Source organism: Chroicocephalus ridibundus, chromosome 4 (assembly GCF_963924245.1).
Source record: "Chroicocephalus ridibundus chromosome 4, bChrRid1.1, whole genome shotgun sequence".
Classification (NCBI taxonomy): Eukaryota; Metazoa; Chordata; class Aves; order Charadriiformes; family Laridae; genus Chroicocephalus; species Chroicocephalus ridibundus.
This window is the reverse complement of record NC_086287.1, coordinates 44,569,031-44,582,189: the sequence shown is the minus strand read 5'-3', so window position 1 is coordinate 44,582,189 and position 13,159 is coordinate 44,569,031. Positions and strand designations below refer to the sequence as shown.

General features: G+C 41.2%; 1 protein-coding gene across 1 annotated transcript in view; it reads right to left on the bottom strand.

Moving 5' to 3' along the window:
• The window catches only part of SPTBN5 (spectrin beta, non-erythrocytic 5), a 98,731-nt gene that overhangs the window by 37,114 nt on the left and 48,458 nt on the right, over window positions 1-13,159 (bottom strand). The window contains exons 35-36 of the mRNA XM_063332736.1: window positions 4,634-4,738; window positions 3,457-3,642 (exon numbers count right to left, since the gene is read on the bottom strand). Coding sequence (XP_063188806.1) covers window positions 3,457-3,642; window positions 4,634-4,738 — 291 coding nt within the window. The remainder of the gene's footprint in view (window positions 1-3,456; window positions 3,643-4,633; window positions 4,739-13,159) is intronic.

Genomic DNA, 13,159 nt, shown 5'->3' with positions numbered 1-13,159 from the left:
ATTCTGTGCCTCACCTATAAAACAGCACTAATATTTCCTGATCTCAGTGATGCTGTGAGACCTAAATGGAAAATGCAAAGCAAATAAAGCCTTACTGATGGGGCCAAGCACTAGTCAGATTATTTGAAAGCAAATATAACTATTTGCTTTTACACTTCATAAAAATTCAAAAACATCTAGGCAGGAACATCAGATTCAGACAAGCAGGTGAACCATGAGGACCTACAAAGCAAGGGTTATGTGTTTCTCTCAGGAAATTCTTTTTTTTTAGGGAATTTTAAAGTATGCAGAATAAAATGGACAATAGGATAGTGAGTTTTCCACAATTTTCTTCAAAGTCTGCTAAACTTTAGCCCTTAACACTGAAGGAAATATTTTCTATCCATCAAAACACCGAGAACTGAACACTTGACATACAATGTAACTGATCCTGTTGTCCTCAGACCACTGAGGTAACCTAATGTTTTGACAACACAAGAACAGAAATTGAAGCCAGCTTCATCAGTTTCAAAGCATCTTGGCTGTCCTTGTGGAACTGTGCTACATGCACACAAGACTTGACAACTGGAGGATTTTCTCAGTTAATTAATGATTTGAAGTGTTGTTTCAGCTGCTGAAATTCTATAAACAATAACAGAAATAGCTTTCACTAGCAGCATGCTCTCCAGAAACCGTTCCCCTCCAAAGCACAGTTAGAGACTTAAACAAGCCTTAAGTCAAGGTTGCCCAGGACAGCACACTGTCATCTGCTGTTTTCATTTCTTACACCCTCCTCAGAAGCTAGGGCCTTCTCCCATTACCCAGCCACACATTAACGCTTTAACATCACTTAACTGACTTCTTATTTGTATGGGAGAGGCTCATCCATACAGTTAGGATAAGAAACAAATGAATCCCCTGTATATGGTCACTTAAAGGGCAATTTCTCTCCTACATTTTAACAATAAGCAACGGTTTAATAACAGACTGAACAAAGCCATTTTAAAAAAAATCACATCTACATTCTTCATGGCTTCTTTTTATTTTAAGGCCTACTTAGGATGGCTCTAGAGAGTGAGAGATTCTTCTCCTGGCCCCACGTCCACATTCAGATGTGAAGAAAGGCTAATACATTGTCCCAAGATCTTTCTATGGAAAGACTTACTGTTTTCTGGACATGCATTTTCATTTTACTGAAGACAGCAGCGAGACTACTGTTATGCTCAGTGTAGGCAAACGGGACTAGTTTTATTTCCATGGGACTCATAATAAATGTGGGCACTATCAATTTAGGAACATACATTTTCAAAATATCAGTTACTGTAACCTCAAGAGCACAACCCTTTTGTAAATTACCCTGATTTTTAATAACTTTTATGTTATTAAAGCATATTTTAAACATATAAAGGCACGTGCCTGTTGTAGACATTAGGAGAGAGCAACTCATTCTCTCACTCCACTGAGATAAAGTAGTAAGTGGTTTTTATTCTCCTGTATAGAGGGTGAAAGGGAAAGGAAGTTAAGTGACACTAATACAATAAGCAAATTTCAGAGTCAGCATTAAAACTCAGAGCCAGCTTTGGAAGTCAAAACTTTCAACTTTATGATTTTTCCTCTGCAATACCGTAAATACACATATTTCTAAGTAGCAATCTGCTCATTTGCCTTCCGTGTCAATACTGAGGTGCAGACTTTGTAACAATAGGATAGTCTATAAGTCTCTCTCACTTCTTTAGGACTCTAAAAGCACCCTATTTCTACTGTAGGAGAGTGTGCCCTATTTTGTGAGCTACATGAGATTTCTTGACTTAGTCATTGTGGGTTTTGTGCAGAAAAAACAAAGTCCTATGTTCTGAAAAGGGTAGGAACTGCAGCAGATAGCCTTCTAAGCAGACCATATGATGCTGAGCTCTCCATCCTCTCATCAGTAATCACAGACTGTGTTGTCTTTGTACTGATGTGTGTAATTGCTTCTCTGTAATTGCTTCTAGAGAGTAACTAGGAGACTTTTAACAATGACAGCTATCACTATTTTCTGCTGACACAAAAAATTCTGTTTGGTCAATAGAAATGATGTAAGATGATTGCAGGAGAAGGAGTTTGTTAGGGGAGTGGGACCCAAGCTATGGGACTTGTTCTCCTAATAAATAAGAATAAGCAATGACCTCATTGATTTCACGGCTAGACTCCAAACTCATCTTTGCAAATTAACATCCCTTTAGGGACTATTCTAATATATGAACTCATACACACCCAGAACATCATTAAAATCAAATTAAACATTCCATTCTACCCAACAAAGAGGAAGAGAGATATTAATGTAAGATTTTTTTTTTTTAACTCCTTCGTGGCATTCACATTCTACAGCAGTAGGCAATTAATTTAGATTGGTGAGGTAAATGAGCAGGTAGTTTGAGTGCAAAAACTCCCTATAGAACTCTTGGCTGAATTTATGTGGAGAAAATGGATGAGAAAAGGGAAATATTCCTCGCTATACAGGGCCAGATCCTCTGCTATAAGTGTGTGATTCAAGAATGAAGGGGGACCCCATCCCAAGCACTGATTTGACAATTAGAGAGAGATGGGAAGGAATGCAGAAGTATTCCTACCTAATGGGTAGATTGTGTCTCTAGGAGGGCATTGAAAAAAAAACAAACAGCATGCAGCTCTTGCTCTTTAATGTAGCCAAAGACGAAGGTGTTTAAATGTTTGATTATTTTGGGAGGGAGGGGGAGGAGTTCCAAATACATTGTGCTGTAAATGGAATTTTAGCAGCCATTTAAACATGTGGAGGATGTTCCACGGGATGCAGCAGCAGAAGTGGTGCATACCAGAACAGCAAGAGTGTTTGCAAGTGTCCTTCTGGGCCTGTGTGCCTGTTTATGCCAACACACCGGATGCTGGCACATTTTTCAGTCACACACATTGTGCTGCCCTTTGAAAGACTGACCTAGTATGCTTTTCCAACAGTAGTGCCAGGAGCAGAGCTACTCTGTTACAGGACTAAGGCCAGAACAGGAGAAGAGAGGAACATATTCTGCAGAGACTAGCCTACAGTAGCTGAAGGGCTATGCTAAGTCATAGCACTGTTTTGAAGGCCTTCAGAGGGCAATAGTAAAGCTTGGTGCCCTTGCCATAATGCTTTCCGCTTTGCATTAGCCCTGATTTGAAATATCTTTTCTTTCCCATCAAAGGAAACATAAGGTAGTAGCTGGCAGTTTTCCTTTTATTCATTTTATTTTAGCGGAGCTCCTGATGTGTAAAGCAGCTGTAATGAGCTCAAGGCCACGATGATGGTATAGTAACAGCAATGGCATTGGAGCCCCTATCCCTTGGCGTGAGTGTGGCAGAACAGGAGTTGCCATACCAGAGTAGATTATCAAACCACCTAATCTCTGGCAAGGGCAAGCACTTCATCCAAAAGAGGCAGGCAGCTCCTCTGCTTCCCACCCCCATCCCAGTCTAAAACCCTCTTACCTCTTCCAAGTTCTGGTAGAAAAGTGCCAGAAGAAGGGCGGTCTGCAGCTTCTCTCTCCTACTCTGGGATAGATCCTTGATCTGCTGCTTCCTCTCACGAATGGCATTCAGTTTGTGCTGGATCTTTAGCCCTTCCAGTCCACCAGCCTTTTCTAGCCTGCTTGCCTGTTCTTGAAGAGACATCATCTAAGGAGGCAACAAACCTGAAATTACTTTTATGCTCCCAAATGGTGCAAAAGAACAAAACCCAGACTCCTTTCCATACCTAAAAGATTCTCTTTTTTTTTCTGGAATGAAACAAGAATAGCAGGGACAAGTTAACCAGCATTCCCCCCACCCACACCCTGTACTGTGTTACATCTATGACATCCTTGTTATTGGTCTCTGTAGTGCACCCTGGCTACTTAAATGAATTAAGTCTGTAACTCCAGGAGTCTCTACGCCACTTATCATTCAGTGCAAGGAATCATGGAGCAAGCCTGATACACATCAGTACTCGGGTTTTATTGCTTTGTGGAAATCAGGTATTGGAAGGTAGCTCTCAACATGAGCAATCAGTCTGGCAGGGAGTTGGCGTGGGTTCTGGGAGCTCATTCCTTCTTGGGAAACCAGGCACAGTCCCAGGTTTGAATTTAGCCCTAGCCTGGGTGAATTACAGCAGTGGCCACCAGCCAGGCAGATTCCTTTACATGCAGGTGAGTGATTCAGCATCTGTTCCAAAGGTGCGAAGAGGCTAGCCAATTGGGTACAGACATTGTATACCAAATGTATATTTAAATAATTAGACAAGTCATCCCCTCTGATTTACTGTATTTTACTTGCTTTAAAAGCCACTGATGTGCATAAACTTCTGATACCTGTAATACACAATATCGCCTGCTTTAAATATTTCTTCTGGTAAGTCCCACTATGCAACTTACTAAGTGGTTTTCCTGTCTGCTGCAAAACAATACAGGCAGGACTTGGCCATGGAGTGTCTAAACACTTGTTCTGCCTGTTCTAACACTGCTCTGCCTCTTATTTCACTAAGTTTCCCCATTTTCTCTTTGGTTCAAGCATACCAGACATATCTCACCTGTCAGCAATTTAATGTGTTGCGATGTTAAAAAAAAAAAAGAAAGAAAGGTAAAAATCATTCTGGCTCATGGGTTGGTAGAATATTTGTGGATTTTTGTACCTTCTCATCCTGTGATGCCAGAAGCTTCTCAAAAGCCTCATGTTTCCTTATCAGTTGCTCTACTTCATCCACAGAACTTCCAAGGTCATTGCTTTTCAAATAAATCTATAAAAAAAAGTTTAATATTTTTCTCAGTGGATTAATTATCACATAAATCTGATTCATAAATGTGAGAAGAGGTATTAACTCTGCAATTGAGAGTACACTTGAAAGGAAAAAAAAAGAACAGAAGGTAACTGAAATTGGAAATTAAATAGTGGAGCTCCATGGTCTTGAGCAAGAAAGAGAAGCGTTAACAGGTCCAGCTAAGGAAAGTGACCTATCACTGCTTATCGCAATCACTAAGTCACAAGGCTGGCAGTGAATTCCAGAGGTCTAAGCCATCCTTGTAATCCAAAGCAAGATCACCACTGTCATGTCTGATAGATGTCTGTATGATTCCTTCTTACAAGACTTCCAATAACAGAGACTTTGCAGCCTCCCTGGGCAATTTCTTTCAGTGCTTCATTACCTTTACCATTACTAAGATTTTCCAAATATCTAGCCTGAAAATGCATGCTAACACTTTACCTCATTACATACTGCCCTCTTCATCATAGAAAGGTGATAATTCCTTTTACACTTTCTTCAGCCATGTACATGTTTGCAGGCTTTTTGCATGCTGGGGTTTCTATCTTCTCTAGGCTAAAACCACCTTGATCTGATCAGTCGTTCCACAAAGGCTGTGTCTTCCTGCCTCTGATTATTCTTATTGCTCTCCTCTAGGTTTTCTCCATTTCCACTTATTTTGAAATGGGGTCCTAATACTTGATGCAATAAATGGCAATAAGCAATAAGGCTGCCAGAGTGAAGGTAGTGAAGACAGCAGAGAGCTTGTGTGTGCTTTCCAAGCTGTAATCTTCCGCATGTATCTGTGTATGGTGCTTATCTTTTACACAACACCATGAACTCAAGTTCACCTTGCAATCTACTATAAGCTTCCAGAAACTTTTCAGGAGAACTGCTATCAGACCAGCTTGTCCTCATCCTGTATTTATGCAGCTGATTATTCCTGAAAAATGTCACAGCTTGCATCTGTACCAAGGGCATCTGTTATTTTTTTTAGGCCACTTTTCCAACTTGCCTGCATTAATTTTATTTACTGTCTGTCCTGTCAGTCTCTGATGCAGAAAGACGTTAGTGTAAAATAACAAATGCAGTTTTAAAGAAACTGACCTCTGCAGTTCACTTTTTAACTATTCACTTTTAATGCCGTGAGAACCTTTCCTAACTAATCCACATACATCTCTACGGCACCTCAGTGTTTCTTGACTCTTCTCTGATGCTAAGAAACTGATTGCCCAATTACTTCTCCCATGCATTCTGTTATATTCAGTTTTGTCAAATGCAAAAGAATAAACAATGTAGTTACCTATTATCATGAAAAAAATTAGCTTTTCTGCAGGCCAATATGAATTGATTGTTTTCTGGTGGATTTAATTTCTCACAGTTTCTTCCCTTATGCAACGACAAGACAACAGCAGGACAAAAACCCCAATCAGAGGCTCTGACAGGACATGAGCGAAAAATACCTGTTGACATGGTTCACACTGAAGTGAATATGACTGGATGGACTTTTGGAGTCCAGGCTGCTACAAGTGACTGCATTTATTGGTTGGGACATAGCACTGTGTAAGCCATTCTGTGAGCTCATGGAATTATAAGTATTTAGATGAGAAATTCCAACCAGTAATTCTACCTGGGTAAAGTGCAATTAGCAGAGATGGAAGAAGAATTTGAGATCAGTGATATAGTGTGAAAGAATTAAGAGGCAAGAAAGAAACAGAATAGAATCAGTGAAACCACACAACTGCTAATAGCTTCAGAAGAGGGCTGGTTAAGAACATAGGTAAATCTATGCCTTAAAACCATAGACGTGCACAGGAAAAAATAACATCTAGAGAGATGTCTCTTGCTTTGCAAAACATTATAGTTCTGTAGCAGTCTGACAGAGTGTTTTTTATAGGAGTGAAAAGGTATTCTTCAGTAGCTACTTTAGAAAACCAGTAATGATGTTCATTGTCTGGACAGAAGTATTGGATGACTGTTTAGCACAGCACATCTTAAGGAGAGGTTTCCCAGGCATGTGTTATGTGCAGGGGAATCCACGCATACTTGTCAGGGTCTGAGTGCACCAACAGGCTTTGGCGGCCCTGAGTGTTCCCTCGACGGCCCCCCTGCTCCCACCTGGGGCTCTGTCTCAGGCTCAGCCTGGGCCCTCAGCCCTGCCTGAGCTGCATTGAGAGGGGAGGCCTGAGCCCTGCCCTGGTTCCCCTGGACAGACCCCACATTTCAGGCATTACCTCGCTTTGTGACCTTGATCTCCAGCTGGTCGATGGACCTTGTTACTGCTGCCGCCACTCAGCCATCCTTGGCAGCTGTGGCTAAGACGACTGACAGGCAGACTTGGCCTGACTTTCTGGTTCATTTTTGGGGAGTTAGTGAGAGGAATATTTTGCAGATACAGAAAAATGCACAGAAGAATATCATGCCCAGGCAAGATGTTCAAACTGCTCTATGCTATTCCACGCCGAGTATCAGAAGAGAGGTGAATAAATCCCAACACAGTAATGACTATCAAGAAGATGGGAAGGCCAAATGTACAACAGGGTTACATTTTTAATAAGTCTGGCCCATAAATCACCAGGATGCCTAAAAGAAATACATTAACGCCTCTGTTATGCCTCTGTATGTTAAATACAGCCCCCACCAGAAGTCCGATATTGTGTCATTCTAACTTTAATACTTTGATCTATCCCACTCATCAAGTGTATGAAATTATGACAGGTTTGGTTTCTCTGGTTTTTTTTAGGGTGCTTTTAGATTTGGTTTGCTCTTGTGGAGGAAGATCTCCACATGTGTGGGTTCCAGGTCTGCCTACTGCAAAGCTTTGTTAAACCCCTTATAATTACCATCCATATTTACACTGCTGTTACTAACACTGAAATAAAAAGCTATCAATCAGCTGAATCTAACTCACTCCTGTTTGGGGTACACAAACATATAGCCACATGCTGCATCTCTAGTCTACTGTTTTAAATGCTGCTTTAAAAGCATTGTAGATTCTCTGTCATGTTTTGTGGAATATCCACCATTTTTGGTCAAAAACGTTTTACCTGAGGAAACAGAATATTCCCATAATTTTCCACATATCACTCCAGGACCTTTATTTAAGTAACTGTTAGCAGTGAAACTGCAAACTCCGTGAAACCTGAAGAAATGGTCAGTCATTAGTTTTCCTGCTCAGGTTATCTGTGGTGCAAGAAAAAGGCAAGGGACACCTACTGGTAAAGATGGTTACTTTCTTTGCAAAAAGAGAACAGAGACATCTGAGAGCAGGGGTGTGGGATGGTGAGTCATAAGCAGCTGCCACTGGAGCGCTCAGTGCCTCACTCCCACTGAAAATCCCTACACACAAATAACACTGAGCATTCAAAGCCCCATCCCTTCAGCTGTTACGGCAGTGAGAAAAAGTCCTCCTGACTTCTGAAAGCTTTGGACCAGGTCCTCCAAGTAGAAGGCCACGCAAATGCTCTGGGGAACTCAGGTTTTAATACTGAGAAAGAAAACTGGTGCACAAAAAGAAAACTGGTGCGAAGGAAAACTGGTTGCGTACATAACAGGAGAGACAATGGTAATAAGCTTAGAAGAAAGCAGGCCCAGTAGCACTAACAGTGTTACTTGGAGAGCTGGTGAGGTAAAAACTTTCCATTCGTCTTTTAAACAGAAAGCTTATGACAGCAATTGCTAGAATCAGAACCTCAACATTTTTTTCATTTAAGCATTTGTTATACCAATCTGAAAGCAGAATGGAAACTGGCTCCCACACCACAATGCTGGCCTGTGGCCAATTACATCACTTTTTGGCATATTTTTAGACAGGCCCCCGAACTCCTGCTTTGAATAAGACGTGTTGATTTCAAATACAAAACACTGCATAGCTCTCCTCAGGTAACCTACCAGGGTTTCCCACAGCACACAGCACGTATAAACTTTCTTTCAAGTTTTTTTCTGTTATGAATCATGGCCCATTATCAGAAATTTAACGCTCAAAAAGCACCAAAGGCTTGACCACTCGCTATATAATGGACTCATTTTTGAGTGAAGACTTGCAAAGACACTTAAAACCACAAAATGAACTTGGCCCTTTTTGAGATTTGAAATGCAGCATGTAACAAATAGCCAAGTTATGAACAATGCAAAGCACAGAAATGGAGTTATTAACCCTACTTAACTGGAGTTTTTCAATATTTCTGAGCTCATTGCATAGATTTAGCCCCACTGTCATAGGACCTCTTACATACCAATTGATGCAGAACTAATTGGAAGGTCCAACTAAAAAAAAAATGTTCATTTTAAATAAAACTGTACTATATACGCACTTATGTGACAGTGCAGGCCAGCTCTAGCTTTGGGAGAAATACTGAATGAAACATTTTAGTCATTAGGATAACTATGCTCTCTAGATGCCACAACTCCGCATTTATACACACTGGAAGCTGACATAGCCCCAAAAGAAATCCGTCTTCTAAGAAATGTCATTTTTATTTCTCTAGAAGAAAAACTATTTTAAGTATTTGTGCAAATCCACTCCCTTCTCCTGCTTCTGCTCTTCACAGTGTAACAAGCTCCACAGATCTTCCTTCCCACTGCCTTCCCTGGGCTTGCTGCTGAGATTGCTGAACTCCGCTGAAAATCTTTCAGATCTAAGCATGTACTAAAAGCCAGAATTACTCCCAGTTATAAGTGCCCTCACTTACAGCATGTGATCAAGTCCAAACTCTCTGCCCAGATAGATAACAAGGTTTGGTTTGACTTACTTCTGATAAAAGTAAATACAAGAAAGAATTAATGAAAAAAATTTAGATCTGTTTTAGCAAAGTAAATAAATGTGCTTAATATCATGATTATATATGGTTCACAAATATGTTGTACTATGCTTTATCTTAGTAAAAGTTATAACAAGGTATCATACTATAACCATAAGTGGAATAAAACACACTGAAGTTGTTTATAAAGAAAATACATACACCTGTTTTATCACACTGACATCACTGTATTTTTGGCCTCTGACCTCACAATCTAGATGCGAAATTCTGATTTTAAATGTATTTAAAATTTCCTTCCCCCCTGCCACTGCATGCTGTCTCACTGGCATAAAATACAATTATCTGATATTGGAAATGTGCAGGGGAAAAACACAGTGTTTGTTTTCCCATAACTGCTACGATCCCTTCCTCTCACCTATTCCCTCCTTCAAAATTCAAAAGCTCAACCCCTATCCTGTAAGTAGTAAGTGTTAGATTAGAATCCTATGCCCATACAACACCATTATTAAAATATTTACTTATGAAATATTTGTCTGAAGGCAGACTAAATTCTTCCTAAAGTCCCTGTAGTTTCACTGCTAGAAACTTTTCTGGGATATCCAAATTTGAGATGCCGTGGAGACTAAATTCCCTTCATTTCCCTCAGGAAAGGGTGGTACCTCTCTTTGTCTAAGGAGGAAAAAAAAAAGTGATTTCTTCCTACACGCTTCAATATTTAGGGTTTTGAAAACAAGTATTACTTTTAAAAGTTACAAAACCAGGAATCAGCCATTTAGAAATACAGCATAATCTGACAAGTAAGAAAATGAAAACAGTGAAAGAGAAAAATCTAAGAAAAACTACACTGAGGATTTGTCACAGGTCCCAGACCAACTAGCAGAGAAGAAAACCAGTTCTTGGCCCTGAAATCTTGACCCTTCAAAGTGCTGAGAACTATGGCCCAATTATGCAAAATCTGTAAGTACATGCATAGCATTGAGCATGTCACGTTGACAATAGTACTCTAATGGTTAAAATGAAACACTTGTTAAGTGCTCGATCAGATCAGCTTCATTTAGGATGGATCAAGCTGTAGCTGCAGCCTCAGTGACAGCAGAACACAAGTAGCTTTCTGATTGTCCCATAAGTCATCTCTAGGGAGTGGGAACATGACAGGAAGCATACAAAAATAAATCCATGTGGCTTGAATAACACTACTTAAAACTTCTGTTTGCAAATGTTCCTAGAATGGAATGGAAATCTTCACCACTCTCCTCCCAGATCCAAAGGATGCAATGTTGACAGCGATAGATGGACACCATGCACCCTCTGTGTCTCTGTGAGTTGAGGATGTGGTGTGAGCTGGTATGTTTGTCAAAAGGTTGTCACGGCATACAGTTTTTAGAGTGTATGTTTCCTGGCAAGGTCTCAGACCAGACCTTGCCCAATGGCTTGGAAGCAATCCTGAGCAGCAAACTGGATTCACTGATAAAGAGAGGCCAGCCCCAATCTCCGCAGGGTGAAATGGTGGACCAGCTATGTCTGAATCATGTGTTTTGATAAAGATTGTTGGACTTGGGCTTCTTCTAAATTCTCTTACCACCTGGATAGGCATGGCAGTCCAAGGGGTTGCAAGTATGAGGGTGATTTTGGAAACCTTGTGGTGAGCAGGTATTAGACCATCACGTGGAGTCTTCCTAAACTCTGGCCTAGATGAAGCATGGTTCTGAAAGACAATCAGCTCTGGATTTAAATCCTTGCTTGTCACCTCATTCTCACTAGCCAAATTTTCTCTTCCAGTCAGCACAGCTGGGGACAGCCATATATCTCTGGTGACAGTTTGTTGGGGAAGGCCAGGATACTTAGAGGAAGTCACATGAAATCTTGTTATTTGAAGGGCTGGAGACCCACCTGTAGGGAAGCCTTGTTTTGGTTTCTGGGATCCTGTTGGAAGACCAGTCGGAGTTTCAGGCACCTTCTCTAATTGTGGCACGATCAGACTTGAATGAGCATGACTGCTTCCATGGGAATCTGTTCGAAAAGGCTTTATCGTCAAGCTGCAAGTTGAAATGTAAAGCTTCACTGAAGCATGGAGGTCTGGCATTTGGACATTGTACTGGCTACAGCCTTGTTGAGGTGGGAGAGAATCACAAGGTTCCCGGGATGTGTGCAGATTTTTGGTGCGGAGCGTAGAAACAGCTGGAATAGCAGAAAGATCAATGTCTAGGCGTGAGGTCCAGCTGGGAGCTTTGCAGGAAAGGACATCAGAGGGCAAAGATACAGCAAGCTTCAAGGAATCGTTTTTTTCAGGAGAAATACGATGAATGCTTTTTTTTCTTTCTGAATATTGTCTGTAAGATGCAGATGTTGACCAAGTGCCAGAACCCCCATACCCATGACCGCGAGGGTTCCTGGGAGGACTGGAACAACTGGACGTCTCATCAGGAGGACTGACACGGTGACTAGCGCTCCTGAAACATTTCCTGTGGTCTGTGTGTGCCAGGACGACATCTAGCCTTGAACAGTAAGCTCCAGAAGACACACTGCTTGGTGATGAGCTGGGATTTCCTGGAGCAAGCTCTGCAACTGATAGACCTGTGGGAGGGTGCCATGCTGATGCTGGCATCTTTTGAAAAGGCCTGTCCCGCACAGCAGATTCAAAAGGAGGAGGTGGGGTCATTCTGGTGGAAGACAGCATCACTTCCGCAGTGGAGACATAGGTTGCAGATGAAAGTTTGCGGCGATGGTCCCTGCATGACATTCTGAAGCTTAGTCCTAAACGATGCAAAAATCAAAGCCACAGAAGCTTGCCTTTCCCCCTGTTTTTAAAACCAACTCCTAATCCTTTTTCCTTTGGCACTGGAAATTTCCATTCTTCCTCTGAAGCAAAGGAATGAGAGATGAATAAACAGTCTCCAGGAAAAAAATTATAAACTAAAAAAATCCACATTCAAAAGGAAAACGCGCAGCTCTTCTAATACTGCTACCACCGCCTGTCACATCTGCAAAGTGATATGAGAGTGGGATGGGCAGAAAGATAAATTATAGAGCATGAGGCTCTGCTCCCTGAGTGTTCTGACAGTGAGACTGCAGACAGAGTAGGAGGGAGCCAAAAACGCCTGCCAGAGACAGCCTGCGAACTCGCTGTTATTTCATCCGTGAAAAAAAGGAGAGCAGCTAACCTGAGCAATGCATCTGCTGCCATGAAAAGGTTAGAACAGAGCAGAGCGTACTGGACAACGCTTCTGCTCAAAGCAAAAGTGATTGTTTTTTTCTTCCTTCTCTTTTTCAGCTGTTTCTTGTCTGCACTCCGAATGGCACGATTTCAGTTCACAGCTCTTAGGAGAGTTTCCTACAACAGTTCCACGCAATGGCACAACTGAATTCATAATAAAAAAATTTTAAAAAGATAGATGTTTTCCTAATTTTCTCCACATGTGCTCTATTTTCTTTAGCGTAGAACAATCTTAGACTAAATTCTGCAGAAATCCTTCGAAGGTTTAAATAACTTGGATGTAATATAAGATGTTGGCATAAAGTCAAACCTGTCACACTGGCACAGACTGCGAATGAGAGCAGTTCTCAGTAGTAGTTCTTAGTTTAAAACACTCTCTTGCCTTCTTCCTTCCCTTGTTCCTTGCTGCTGGGGGAGAGACTTGTTTTAAGGCATATGAAGTAC